Source organism: Phascolarctos cinereus, unplaced genomic scaffold (assembly GCF_003287225.1).
Source record: "Phascolarctos cinereus isolate Bilbo 61053 unplaced genomic scaffold, phaCin_HiC Scaffold_4;HRSCAF=312, whole genome shotgun sequence".
Lineage (NCBI taxonomy): Eukaryota > Metazoa > Chordata > Mammalia > Diprotodontia > Phascolarctidae > Phascolarctos > Phascolarctos cinereus.
Window position 1 is genome coordinate 158,559,452 of NW_027555847.1, and position 11,057 is coordinate 158,570,508.

The 11,057-nt window shown below is 50.5% G+C and overlaps 1 protein-coding gene and 1 pseudogene across 3 annotated transcripts; one reads left to right on the forward strand and one right to left on the reverse strand.

Annotated features, from left to right (window-relative positions):
• Window positions 1-216: 216 nt before the first annotated feature.
• Window positions 217-5,465, forward strand: LOC110201458 (uncharacterized; annotated as a pseudogene). Its single transcript, XR_013485967.1, has 6 exons — window positions 217-925; window positions 2,089-2,223; window positions 2,817-2,936; window positions 3,406-3,462; window positions 4,728-4,823; window positions 4,923-5,465. The product of XR_013485967.1 is annotated as an uncharacterized LOC110201458 (transcript).
• SIT1 (signaling threshold regulating transmembrane adaptor 1) lies at window positions 5,425-7,380 on the reverse strand. Of its 2 annotated transcripts, XM_020977115.2 has the most exons (5): window positions 7,164-7,380; window positions 6,902-7,037; window positions 6,692-6,750; window positions 6,521-6,582; window positions 5,425-6,425 (listed from the first exon to the last, which is right to left on the reverse strand). In XM_020977115.2, the coding sequence occupies exons 1-5, from the start codon at window positions 7,195-7,197 to the stop codon at window positions 6,183-6,185; spliced, it is 534 nt and encodes a 177-aa protein (XP_020832774.1). In that variant the 5' UTR covers window positions 7,198-7,380; the 3' UTR covers window positions 5,425-6,182. The 2 variants fall into 2 exon arrangements, with proteins under 2 accessions (XP_020832774.1, XP_078008843.1); XM_078152717.1 differs by lacking the exon at window positions 7,164-7,380 and having other exon boundaries at window positions 6,692-6,779; window positions 6,902-7,107.
• Window positions 7,381-11,057: the final 3,677 nt, after the last annotated feature.

Sequence of the window (11,057 nt, forward strand, 5' to 3'; positions counted from 1 at the left end):
AACCTGGCTAATATGGATATGTTTTGCATGATTTCACATGTATAACTCATATCACATTTCCGGCCTTCACAGTGGGTGGAGAAGGGATGGGAGAGAGAATTCAAAATTCAAAATTTTTTTGTTAAAAATAGGTAGTTTTGGCGCAGCTAGGTGGCACAGTGGATAGAGCACTGGCCCTGGATTCATGCAGACCTGAGTTCAAATATGACCTCAGACACATAACACACTAGCTGTGTGACCCTGGGCAAGTCACTTAACCCCCATTGCCCACCCCCCCAAAAAAAAGAAAGAAAAAAAATGCAGTTTTTTTGTTTTTAAATCGGGTTGGACTAGATGGCCTCTTAAGACTTCTTCCAGCTCTAAATCGATGGTCCTTTGCTCCTATTATCTTATTTACCACGGCTTAACGCAAATTTTAAAGAAAAAGGGTATTCCCTGGGGAATCCCAGGCTCTCAGAAATGAAATGAAGCGCAGTTGTTAGGGCCACAGGAATCCCCAAATCATCCCCGACCAGACGTCACCACGGTTTCACCAGATGAACACAGGGGAAAGGAGACACAGGCCTCAGCGGTTTTCAGAGGGCCCGACACGAGTCCAGGACTCCATTTCCCAGAATGCAGAGGGCGGAAGGCTTTTCCAGACTTCACTTCCCAGAATGCCTCGAGAGGAAGGTTTTCCAGGGCTCCATTCTCCCGGATGTAAGGGCCCGTTGTGTCAATGGTGCGGGATGAGGGTGTGGGGAGGTCACACATGCGCAGTGTTGTTTCGGGGGGCTTGTGCGCGAAGACGGGGCTGGGCTTGGCATTCGCCCTAAAGATAGGGAGGCTGAGGAAAGGGGCTAGGTTTTTGGCAGGAGCCCGGGCCGAGCGGGGTTGGGCTGCTGCTGCGGGGAGGGCGCGGGTCCTCCTTCCCACACTCCTGCAGGTACCGACCCAACCTGAGCTGGAGGCGGCCCCACCCATCCCAGGCTGCCCCTGCCCGGGGCGCCCCTCCCCCCCCCCCGCACCCTGCACGTCCGGGCCCTGGCATGCCGACCCTCCCCCCCCACCCACACGATGCACATCCCCGGACCCCTCCCCCGGACCCTGCACGTCCCGAGCCCTGGCCCCTCCCCCAGACCCTCCCCCCATCCGTGCCTCCTTCCGCCACCCCACATGCACACAAAGCACATCCCCAGCCTTGACCCCTCCCCCAGACCTAGTTCGTCCCAAGGCCTGCCTTCTTCCTCACATGCAGCACATCCCCAACTCTCTTTCCCTAGACCTTCCCCTCCCCCTTCCTAGCCTCCCTCCACCCCCACCCCACACTCAGTGAACATCTCCAGGCTTACCCCTCTTCCAGACTCTCCTAACACTTCTTTACACACAGTGCACATTCCTAGGCTTGACCTCTTCCCTAGACTCTTCACATTCCCACTTCCTTTCCCTGCCTTTCCTCCCGACCCCAACTCCCCCCACAGTCACACACTCCACAGCTTGAGCCTCAGGAATGCAGATACTCTCCACACCCTGCACCCACCCAGTCCATAATCACACAGTCTGTCTCCCCTTGACCTTCCCCCTATTTACACTGCACATACTCAGACATGTTGACACTCCCATCCCCACCTGTTCTCCTTCCTTTAAGGACTCACACTCAGTACATTCTCCAGCCCCAAGCATGCTGACATCTACCCCGTCCCTGGTCTCTCCTCCAGATCCTGTCCAATCCTACCTACATACCCTACAGATGCCAGTTCCCCCAAAGCAATCCCCTACCTAGGTCCCTCCCCAGAAGCTGCTGCCCCAGGTAGGTTGACACTCTGCATCCATTCTTGGTTATCTTTACTCCCACTTTCCAGTTCTACCCCCAAGCTCCCTGAACTATGTCCCCTTCCCTATAAACCCTCCCTCATCCCCGCCAATGCCTGGAGATTCACCTTTGGACGGGCTGGGTGCCCTCCTCCAGTTATCCCAATGGTCCCCATTCACGTGCACAGCCTGATATCTGATTACCTACTCTTTGGTGACCATTCACACTTCTGGGAGGATTAGGTCTTCAGCCCAGACAAGGTGACATTTCTTATCCTCAACTATTCCCAATCCTAGAGGCCCACCCTTGCTGGAGATCCCCACACACACTTTGCAGCTCTGTCCCCAGGCATCCTGAATTTCCCTCTTGGGACTCCCCATCTTCAGTTCTCTACCGGAAATCCCTAGCTGGACTGTGCTCCTGCTCCCCAGGTATCACACCTCACTCCTCTCGCACATAGACTGATAACCAGCCTATGGTGTCCATTCATATCTTTTGGACAAACCATCTCACCAAACTAGCATTGTTCCTGAACAGCTACAAGATCCTTGACCCGTCTGGTACTTCATTTCCTTCCCACCAGATCCCTTGAACCCTCCCACATGTCAGTCAATGAATACACCTCATGTCAGACCTCTTTTCTTTCTAGTACCCCAAATCCCTTCTCTTATTCCATTTGTCTCAAGCAGCCTACCTCAGTCTTTTTGTTTTTATCTGTATCCCATAGGCCATCTGTGACAGCCCCCTCCCCCAAGTCTCTCCTTTCCTGGGGTCTTGGTGCCCAGTATAGAGAGAGAAGCCTGAATGATGCCCAGGGGCCGGGCCTGGACCCAACAGGAGATCAGCTGCCTCCTGACCCTGATCCAGGACTCTGGGGAGGTCACGTTGCTCATGGCCTCCACTTCAAGGCCTAATGAGGCCTTGTGGCAGTCCATCTCCCAAGGGCTGGGGGCATCAGGCTACGGTCGAAGTGTGGCTCAGTGCCGATCCAAGTGGAAAGCACTGAAGCAAGCCTTCTATTCAGAGTGGGAGACCAGCCGCCAGGCAGGAGGTCCCTCCTCTCAGCCCCCGCCCCACTACCGCACCATGAAGAGACTGTGGAAGGCTGCAGGAAGGCCAGTTTTTGGAGAGCGTCGCCTGCCAGGTAAGGGGATACCCCTGGTGATGGAGAGACTCATCAGAACCCAGAGGCTCCATGTTTTGGCTTCCTACCTAAGGTTTCTTTATGGAACTTCCAGGACTAGCAGGAAAAGGAGAAGGGTTGCAGGTCCTTCCCTTACACTCCTGACATTCCTAGTCATTCCCTCCCCAGATCTGGTGAAGCTCCTGCCTGGGAAGTGCTGTGCTTAGCTGGAGGTTCCCACCAGAGCTAAGCTACTTGGTGAATAGGTAGGTGGGGAATGGAGAAGGGGAGGCACATTTGATCCACAGTCATCTACTAAGTGCTGGCTGTGTACTGTGTAAGCCAGACGCTGGCTTTCCATTGAGGATTCAAAGACAAAAATAAAACACAGCTCACGATGCAATCTTGGGAATGATGCAGAGTTTCTGGAATTGGTGGAGAGCAAGGTGTCCTAGCCTTAGGCTGACACTCTTCTCTCCCAACTGCTCAGGTTCTGACACAAACCTTGAAACAGGACCACGACTTTGTGCCAAGAAAGAGTCCACCCGTGAGTATTCCCAGGTGCCATGTGGAAAAAGCTGAGAGAGGCTGAGGCCTATGGGACTTGGTGGGAGAGCAGAACTGAGACAAGCGTTTGTGTGCCCAAGGCAGGGTTGGGCTCCATCAGATGCCCAGGTTATCTTATTAAGTTCTTACTATGTCCTTGGCACTGAGCTGGTTGCTGGAGATTCAAAGACAGAAATGAAATGGTCTCTGCCCTGAAGGAACTTCTGTTCTTCTGGGAGGAAACAACATAATTTGAGGACAAGACAGCTGGAAGCTGGTGGGGATCAGGGAAGGTTTCACAGAGAAGGAGCAGGAGTCACAGGCACCTGAGCTGAGCTTTAGAGGAAGCTCAGTCCCCCAGGCTCCCTACCTTCCCTGGAGGACACATGACTTAGCACAGACTCAATGCCCATGTGCCACAGAAAGCATACTTTTCTGGGATTTCAGTATGTACATTTTACAAAATGTGCCCTCTTTGGCATGCTTCCCCTTCTTGATTGGATTATACACTGTGGGACCAACTGACTAGTCCTTCCCTAACTCTAGCATGTGGGGAAACCAGATGAGGAGGTTAGGTTAGGAGATCCGCGGAGGACGGGGTCAACGTTAGGGTCACTAGGTAAAGCTGAATGTGTCTGTCCTCCTTCTCCTGAGGAGAAGCAGGCCAGCCCTGCTCCCTCTCAGATTCCAGGTGAGGCTGATGAGTTTCATTTTTCTTAGGTGACATGGGGCCTCTAAGGCCATCCTGGGTAGGGAAGGACACAACCCCAGCAGGGAGGGCATGAGGAGGGAGCAGAGAGGGGTCTCCAGAGGAATGAGGGTATTGCAGACAGAGAGGAGATGGGAACATGAGGAAGAAAACCCCCTGAGGGGTGGAAGTGAGAACTTGGAGTTGGGGTGGGGGGAATCTGTTGGCAGAAAGCAATAGCATGAGGAAAGGGTCCTAGAAGGTTGGGTCACTGGACTTTCCAGGGGCTCTTCCCCTCGAGTTCCTTAAGAACCCAGTCCCAGTTCTCATCTCAGGTGCTTACTTCTTTAGAGCCTTTCTTGCCATGACAGAGTCAGCTAGCTTTGTCCATTGATCCCTTCTCTGTCCTCAAGGGAGCTTAGAACAGCCCCTGCCTTGCAGCAGATAGATGAACAAGGGGGTCCTGACTCCACCAGTCTCACAGAGCTGAGGTGGGACAGAATCCTCATTGCAGTGGAGGAGTATGTGGAGATGGAGCCTGACAGGGCTTAGCACGGTTTTTTTGCCTCCTACCCCAGAAGAGCCTCCAGCCTTGGTGCCAGAGATTCCGGTCAGGCCAGATCTGGTCCCTCAAGGAGCTAGAGAAGAGCCCACCCATGTATCAGGACTGCAAGGTAAGCTTCATCCCTCCTTCCATCCTTCTCTGGGGCTTGGGGCCTGGTCATGGGGGTGGCAGGTGGAGGCCTTGACTGCCCACTGGTGCACTGTTGCAGGCCCTGGGATGGTGAACCTCCTCCAGAACATGCAGGAGCTTCTGGTACAGATCTTGCGAACATCGAGGCAGCAGCAGGCGCTGCTCGAGAGCTTGGCCCAAGACACCGTCTCCCACCTGCATCTCCTGTCTGATGGCCTGGGCCAGATGGGCCAAACCTTGCAGGCCCTGCTGATGCACAGCCCCAACTGGCAGAGCCCCCGGTCTCTGCTCATGCCCACACTCGCTCCCACTGGACCTCACCCCCCTGCCCTGGGCCTTCACTCTTCCCATACCTCCTGTGTTCCTGTTGCCCCTGCCAGCCCCTGCCTAAAGGAGGAGACCATCCTTCCCCCACCCAGGTTTGCCCCATTATGAATCTGGACCCACTCTCCCCCAAGCTGTGGTGAGAGCTCAAGCCAATAAGACAACTCTCTCTCACCTTCCTTCTACTGCTGGTGAATACAGAGCCCCCGGCCCCAAGTAGTCTGTTCCCAAGGCTGGAGACTTTTATGTAAATGTCCTCATATTTTAGAAAATATTTAATTTAAAAGAGAAACATGCATCCTTTTTTTACAGTGAGAGATTATTTGATTAAAAAAATCAAAATAGCAGGAGAGGGGACTGTGCCCCTGACTCCACCCCTGTTCTTTCAGTTTCTTGGAACCTGTCTTAGGGGCTGAAGATAAATGCTGCAGGCATCCCCATCTTGCTTGTACCTGGCCAGAATGACACTTGCTCACACATACAGGCAAACATCCTGACTCACATGGCTCTCACATCTATGCTTGCTCTCTTGTGCTCTTGTGTATACATACCTGTTCTTGCATAGATGCTCCCAGGCACTCATGTCTTCTCAGATGCACACAGATACGTGTGCTTGCCCACCCCCACCCCCCCAGAACACCACCCCCACTTCCTGTATTTCTGAAGAAACTAGAGAAGTGTAGTTGGGGCCGGAATTGGTTAACCTCAGAGGGAGGGGCTATGAAAGCAATATCCACCCAAGCAGGGGGAGTTTGAGGGGGGAGTTGGTCTCATGTCCAGTCTGGAAGCTTGCCCTGCTTTCTAGTATAGACACATAGGCTTCTATCTATTGGAGGTTAGTTTCCGGTACTCCAAAGAAGCCATTCCCCTGTTATCTCCTGTGGTCATAACTCAAATTAAAGCAACTGTGGGCCAAAAGGTAAAGTCAAGATAGGTCTTCTTCCTGTGGATGATGGCCTCTTTCCTGTCTTCCCTCCCCCCAAGATGCATCTGATACTTTGATCTGGGTCTTCCCTCATCCATCTCCTGGCTGGCTGTTGGCATAGTCCTCATTAGGAAAGGCTGCTCGGCGGGTCTGGGAGCCCACAGAGGCGTAGAGTTCAGGCTCTGGGAGCCGGGGTGTGGGGGCAGACTGCTCAGGCTCCAGCATCAGCACTACCTCTGAGTACTTGATGGGTGGCCCGGCACTGGGCCCTGGGGGTCGTCCTTGAGGGGGCTGCAGCTGCAGGCTGGCATAGCACATAGCTTCCTCCCTAACCTAGGGGTACAGAGGCAGGTTAGGGTAGGTGAAGGGGACCCCAAGACCCCCTCGTCCTTAGATTCCCCACCTGCTGTGCACCAAGTCAAACTTACTCGAGGGATGTCTCCTGCTGATTGCTCCTGCAGGATGGGCCCTGGCTTCTGTGGTAGCCGCCCTGAGACAGGATGGAACAAGACCCTCATTCACGAGTTCCTAAATCCCTCTATCCCTTTTTCACTTGCTCTGCAAACCCCTTTGCCTTACCCGACTTCCCTCCCCCTCACCTGTTTGCAGGTATGTCAGGTTTCCATAAAGTGGTACCTCTTCCATAGGCCTCTTGGGGCTGCAATATAAAGGGTGAGGAGTGATGTTCTGGAGTGAACAAATAAGACAAGAAAGTTGATGGTGCAAAAACATCTCTCTGGCGTTTCTGAAGAATTAGGGGTGCCTGAGGGAAAGGCCTCTGTCTGGTGCCATTCACTGACAGTACTCACCTTTCCTGTTCCTGGAAAGCCTTGTTCTTTTCTCTGGTCCATCGGGCTAGGTGTTCAGCCAGTGCCAAAAGCAGCAACAGGGTCACCACCCCCAGCAAAGCCCACAGCCCAAAAGCACAGTGCAAGCCCGGGAACCCTGAAAGCAGTAGTCACTGGGCCATCACCACACCCTCTTCATGGCCATTCCCTCCCCCTCCAGCCATACTATCCCCCATCTCCAACCTGGTCACACCCATCCACCCTCCTGTCCCCACCTCACCACCAGCTGTAACATTTAAGCATTCTTTCGTATACATTAATGCCAAAGATATCTGGGCATGAGCCTCCCAGGAGAAACAGGCACAGCTCCTCAGTCTCCAGTGGCCAGGTGACTTTGGGCTCAGAGCCCCAGCTGTCTTTCCCTCAGGACCAAGTTCACTCTGTTCCTGCCTCAGTCACCCTGTCCCCTGAAACTCAACTACTCAGCCACAGCTTCGAAAGCCACAGGAGCTTCCTTCCGGAGTGCAGAGATGGGGGAAATGCTCCCCCCTCCCCAGCTGTGGGAGTCAGATTAAATATCTCGTGCTCTCACTCCCTTTCTTCTCTTCAGTTTGACCTAATTGCTTCTGTGGAATATTGAGGGAAGGTAATTCCATGTTGACTTAAAGGCAGGCGATTTCAGATCTATTGACCCAGGGCACTATGGCCCAAGCCTCTTTATAAGTGTATCTACCTTGCCTTCCTGTCACTGCCGATTCAGAGTGAGTAGGTCTTGCAGTGCCCAGAGACAAGGAGCCACAAGGGATGGAGGGGAGGGATGAAATTCAGGAGCCGTCCTGAAAACTGGTTCTCGTTTCTAGCTTCTTCATTACTAGAACCACCCAGCTCCATTCTCCATATTAGAAGGAACCTCCTCCCTCTTACCCCTTCTTTAACTAAGCCTTTTCCAATTCTGTATGCTACAATGTACCTACCATTCCCAGAATACCCACCTTAGTTTAGACCTCTCTCCCCTTTCTTTGAATTCTAACTGGTCCCCCCTGCTACCAGCCTCTTTCCATCTACAACATGCCATCCAATTAATTTTCCTAATATACAAGTCTGATATAACATAACTCTCCTTGCCTTCCCTCAGCCAGGTTTTAGCAGCACCCCAATAAAACCTCCTTGCCCTCTTTATTCCATCCCCAGCCTTCCTTTTCAGCCACCTCACCTTAGTTTCCCTTTAATCTGTAGTCAAAGGACAGAGCATAAGCTTCCTTTAGACTTGGTTAGCGATAAACAGGGCAAGTGATGAGCTCCGGTGTCTCCAGGCTCTGCATTCATCTCTTCCCTTGCTGGAGGTAACCTCTCCCAGCTTTCTGGTGCTCATAGCTACCTTCTCTCCAGCCTCCTTTCCCTGTCTATGAAGACAAGTAAGACTGAGCTCCCCCACTACTTTCTTTTTTATGTCAGTGGGACAGGTGAGAAGGGAGGCACAGCCTTCAAAAGTTTTTTCCATTAAATTGCATTCCTCCATCTAGGCTGAGCGTTATTTGAAGATGCTTCAGAGCTGGGTTGGGGTGGGGCACTGGGCCAAAAGCTTTTTGAAAAGAAATGGTATTGCCTTCCATTCCTATTAGTATAGTGCTTCTATGCTTCTGTAGGCTAGCCTAGGAACTCAAACTCTTTATGATATTTTTATTACAAGAAAATGGAATAAGAGTTCAAAGTACCCTATTTAAAACAGAACAGTTGAACTATTACTGTTAAATTTAGGCACAGCCTGTCTAGAATCTCCTGCTAACGAGCTCCTGTTCTTTTCCCACACCTATCCATTCTCCACTTTGTCTAAAGTGATTTTCCCAAAACACAGATCTAACCACATCTCTCACCTACTCAGTAAACTCCAGTGACTCCCTATTGCCTGCAGGATGCTGTGTTTGGCATTCAAAGGCCTTCATAATCTAGCCCCATCTTACCTTACCACTCTTCTTACACATTACTCCCCACCACATTCTCTTCCATCCTGGCTGTTCCACAAACAAAACACTCCACCTCTCTGCCCTGGACATTTTCTCTGGCTATCCCCCAAGCCAAGAACACTTCCCTTCCTAAGCTCTAACTATCAACCTTATTTATGTAAGGGACAGCAGAGGAAGAGGTGAAAAGCCAATTAAAATCCCACCTTCTACAGGAAGCCTTTCCCAACCCCTCTTAACTCTAGTGCCTTCTCTCAATCATTTCCTTTGTATCTTGTATATAGCTTCTGTGTTGTTCCTACCAGCTTCTGTGACCTTCCTGAAGTTGGACGCTGTGTTTTGCCTCTTTTTTGTATTCCCAGTGCTTAACAAAATGCCTGGCTGGGCACTTGATAAAATATTTATTAACTGACTCTCCTCCTCAAATTCTGTCCTCATACTAGAGGTCTTCTTACATACATATTGATTCTCCCTCAGATACCCAAACCACCTCAGTTCCTCAACCTGCCCACTTCAATTGACCCATTCCTCCATCCAACCTCAGCCACAAACAAAGATAGTCATACTTCTGATCTTGTCATCATTGGCAAAAGTACCACCCACCACCTCCATGTTCAAGAATTCTGAATCCCCTTATCTAACTATAATCTGTTGGCTTTTCACCTCTCTCTGGGCTGTCCCTTAGATAACCCTACTCTTCACCCTCCCTGTAACTGACAATCCCTTGAACTCTCAATTCTGTCCCAGGTCATCTCCCCCGCACCAGCCTCTCTCTCCTGGTCTCCCCATCTTAACTCGCTGATGAACCTATTCAGCTTTACACTGCCCTGTTCTCTTGAATCTCTGGCCCCTTTATCATATTGCTCATTACACCCAGACAAGCCTTGGGTCACTGCCACCCTTTGTTGCCTTTGTGCCTACAAACGTGCTGCTGAAAGAAGGTAGAGAAAAATCACATGACATTCTGACTGGGGCCACTGCAGATTTATGACACACAACCTCATCTAGGCTGTCACTACTGCAAGACAATCCTACTGTACCTCCCTCATGAATTCAATATCCCACTCTCCATAACAGTGCTTCCAAACCTTTTCATCCTGCCTCAAACCTCCCGTGTTTCCCTTCCCTTCCCCCCCCTCCAGTTGAGAACTTTGCCTCATATATTACAGAAAAAAAATGAGGCCATTTGATATGAATTCTTTCTCCCTTCTTCCTCATCTCCTATCACTCAGGTGCCTTCTGCCACTCTGTCCTCCTTCATCTCTGTTTCACATGAAGAAGTAGCTTTCTCCTTACCAAGGCTAAGCCATCTACCTGTTCAAGTGATCCTATTCTATACTGGCTCCTCCCATGGATTGTCCCCTCTGTCTTCCTGACTCTTTCACTTATTTTCAATCTTTCCCTGTCTACTGACTCATTCCCTTTTGTTGTTCAGTCATTCCTACTCTGCCTGAGTCTTCATGTCCCCATTTGGGGTTTTCTTAGCAGAGATACTAGAGTGGTTTGCCACTTCCTTTTCCAGCTCATTTTACAGATGAGGAAACTGAGGCAAACAGGGTGAAGTGCTTTGCCCAGAGTCCCACAGCTAGTAAGTGTGAGGCTGGATTTGAACTCGGGAAGATAAGTCTTCTATACTTCCAGACCCAACACTCTATCCACCAGGCCACCTAACTACCTGATTCATTTCCTACAGCCTACAAACATGCCCATGTCTCCCCTATGCTGAAAAAATTCTCACTTGATCCTTCTATCACTGCTGTCTTCCTGTATCTCTTCTGCCCTTCCTAGCATCTACAATATAGATGCTTCCACTCTGTCTTCCTCTCTTCTTAACCCCTTACAGTCTGGCTCCTCCCCCCCATTTTAATTTTTTATTTTTAGTTTTCGACATTTGCTTTTATGAGATTGTGAGTTCTAAATTCCCCCCCTCCCTCCACTCCTCTTTCTCCAAGATGGCAAGTAATCTGATATACGTTATACATGTATGATTATATTAAACATATTTGCACATTAGTTATGTCGTGAAAGAGGAATCAGGATAAAAGGGGAAAACCATGAGAAAGAAAAAAACAAAAAACAACAACAAAAAAAGAGAAAATCCTATGCTTCGATCTGCATTTAGACTCCATAGTTCTTTCTCTAGAAGCAGATAGAATTTTCCATCCTGAATCTTTTGGAATTGTCTTAGATCATTGCATTGCTCAGAAGAGCTAAGT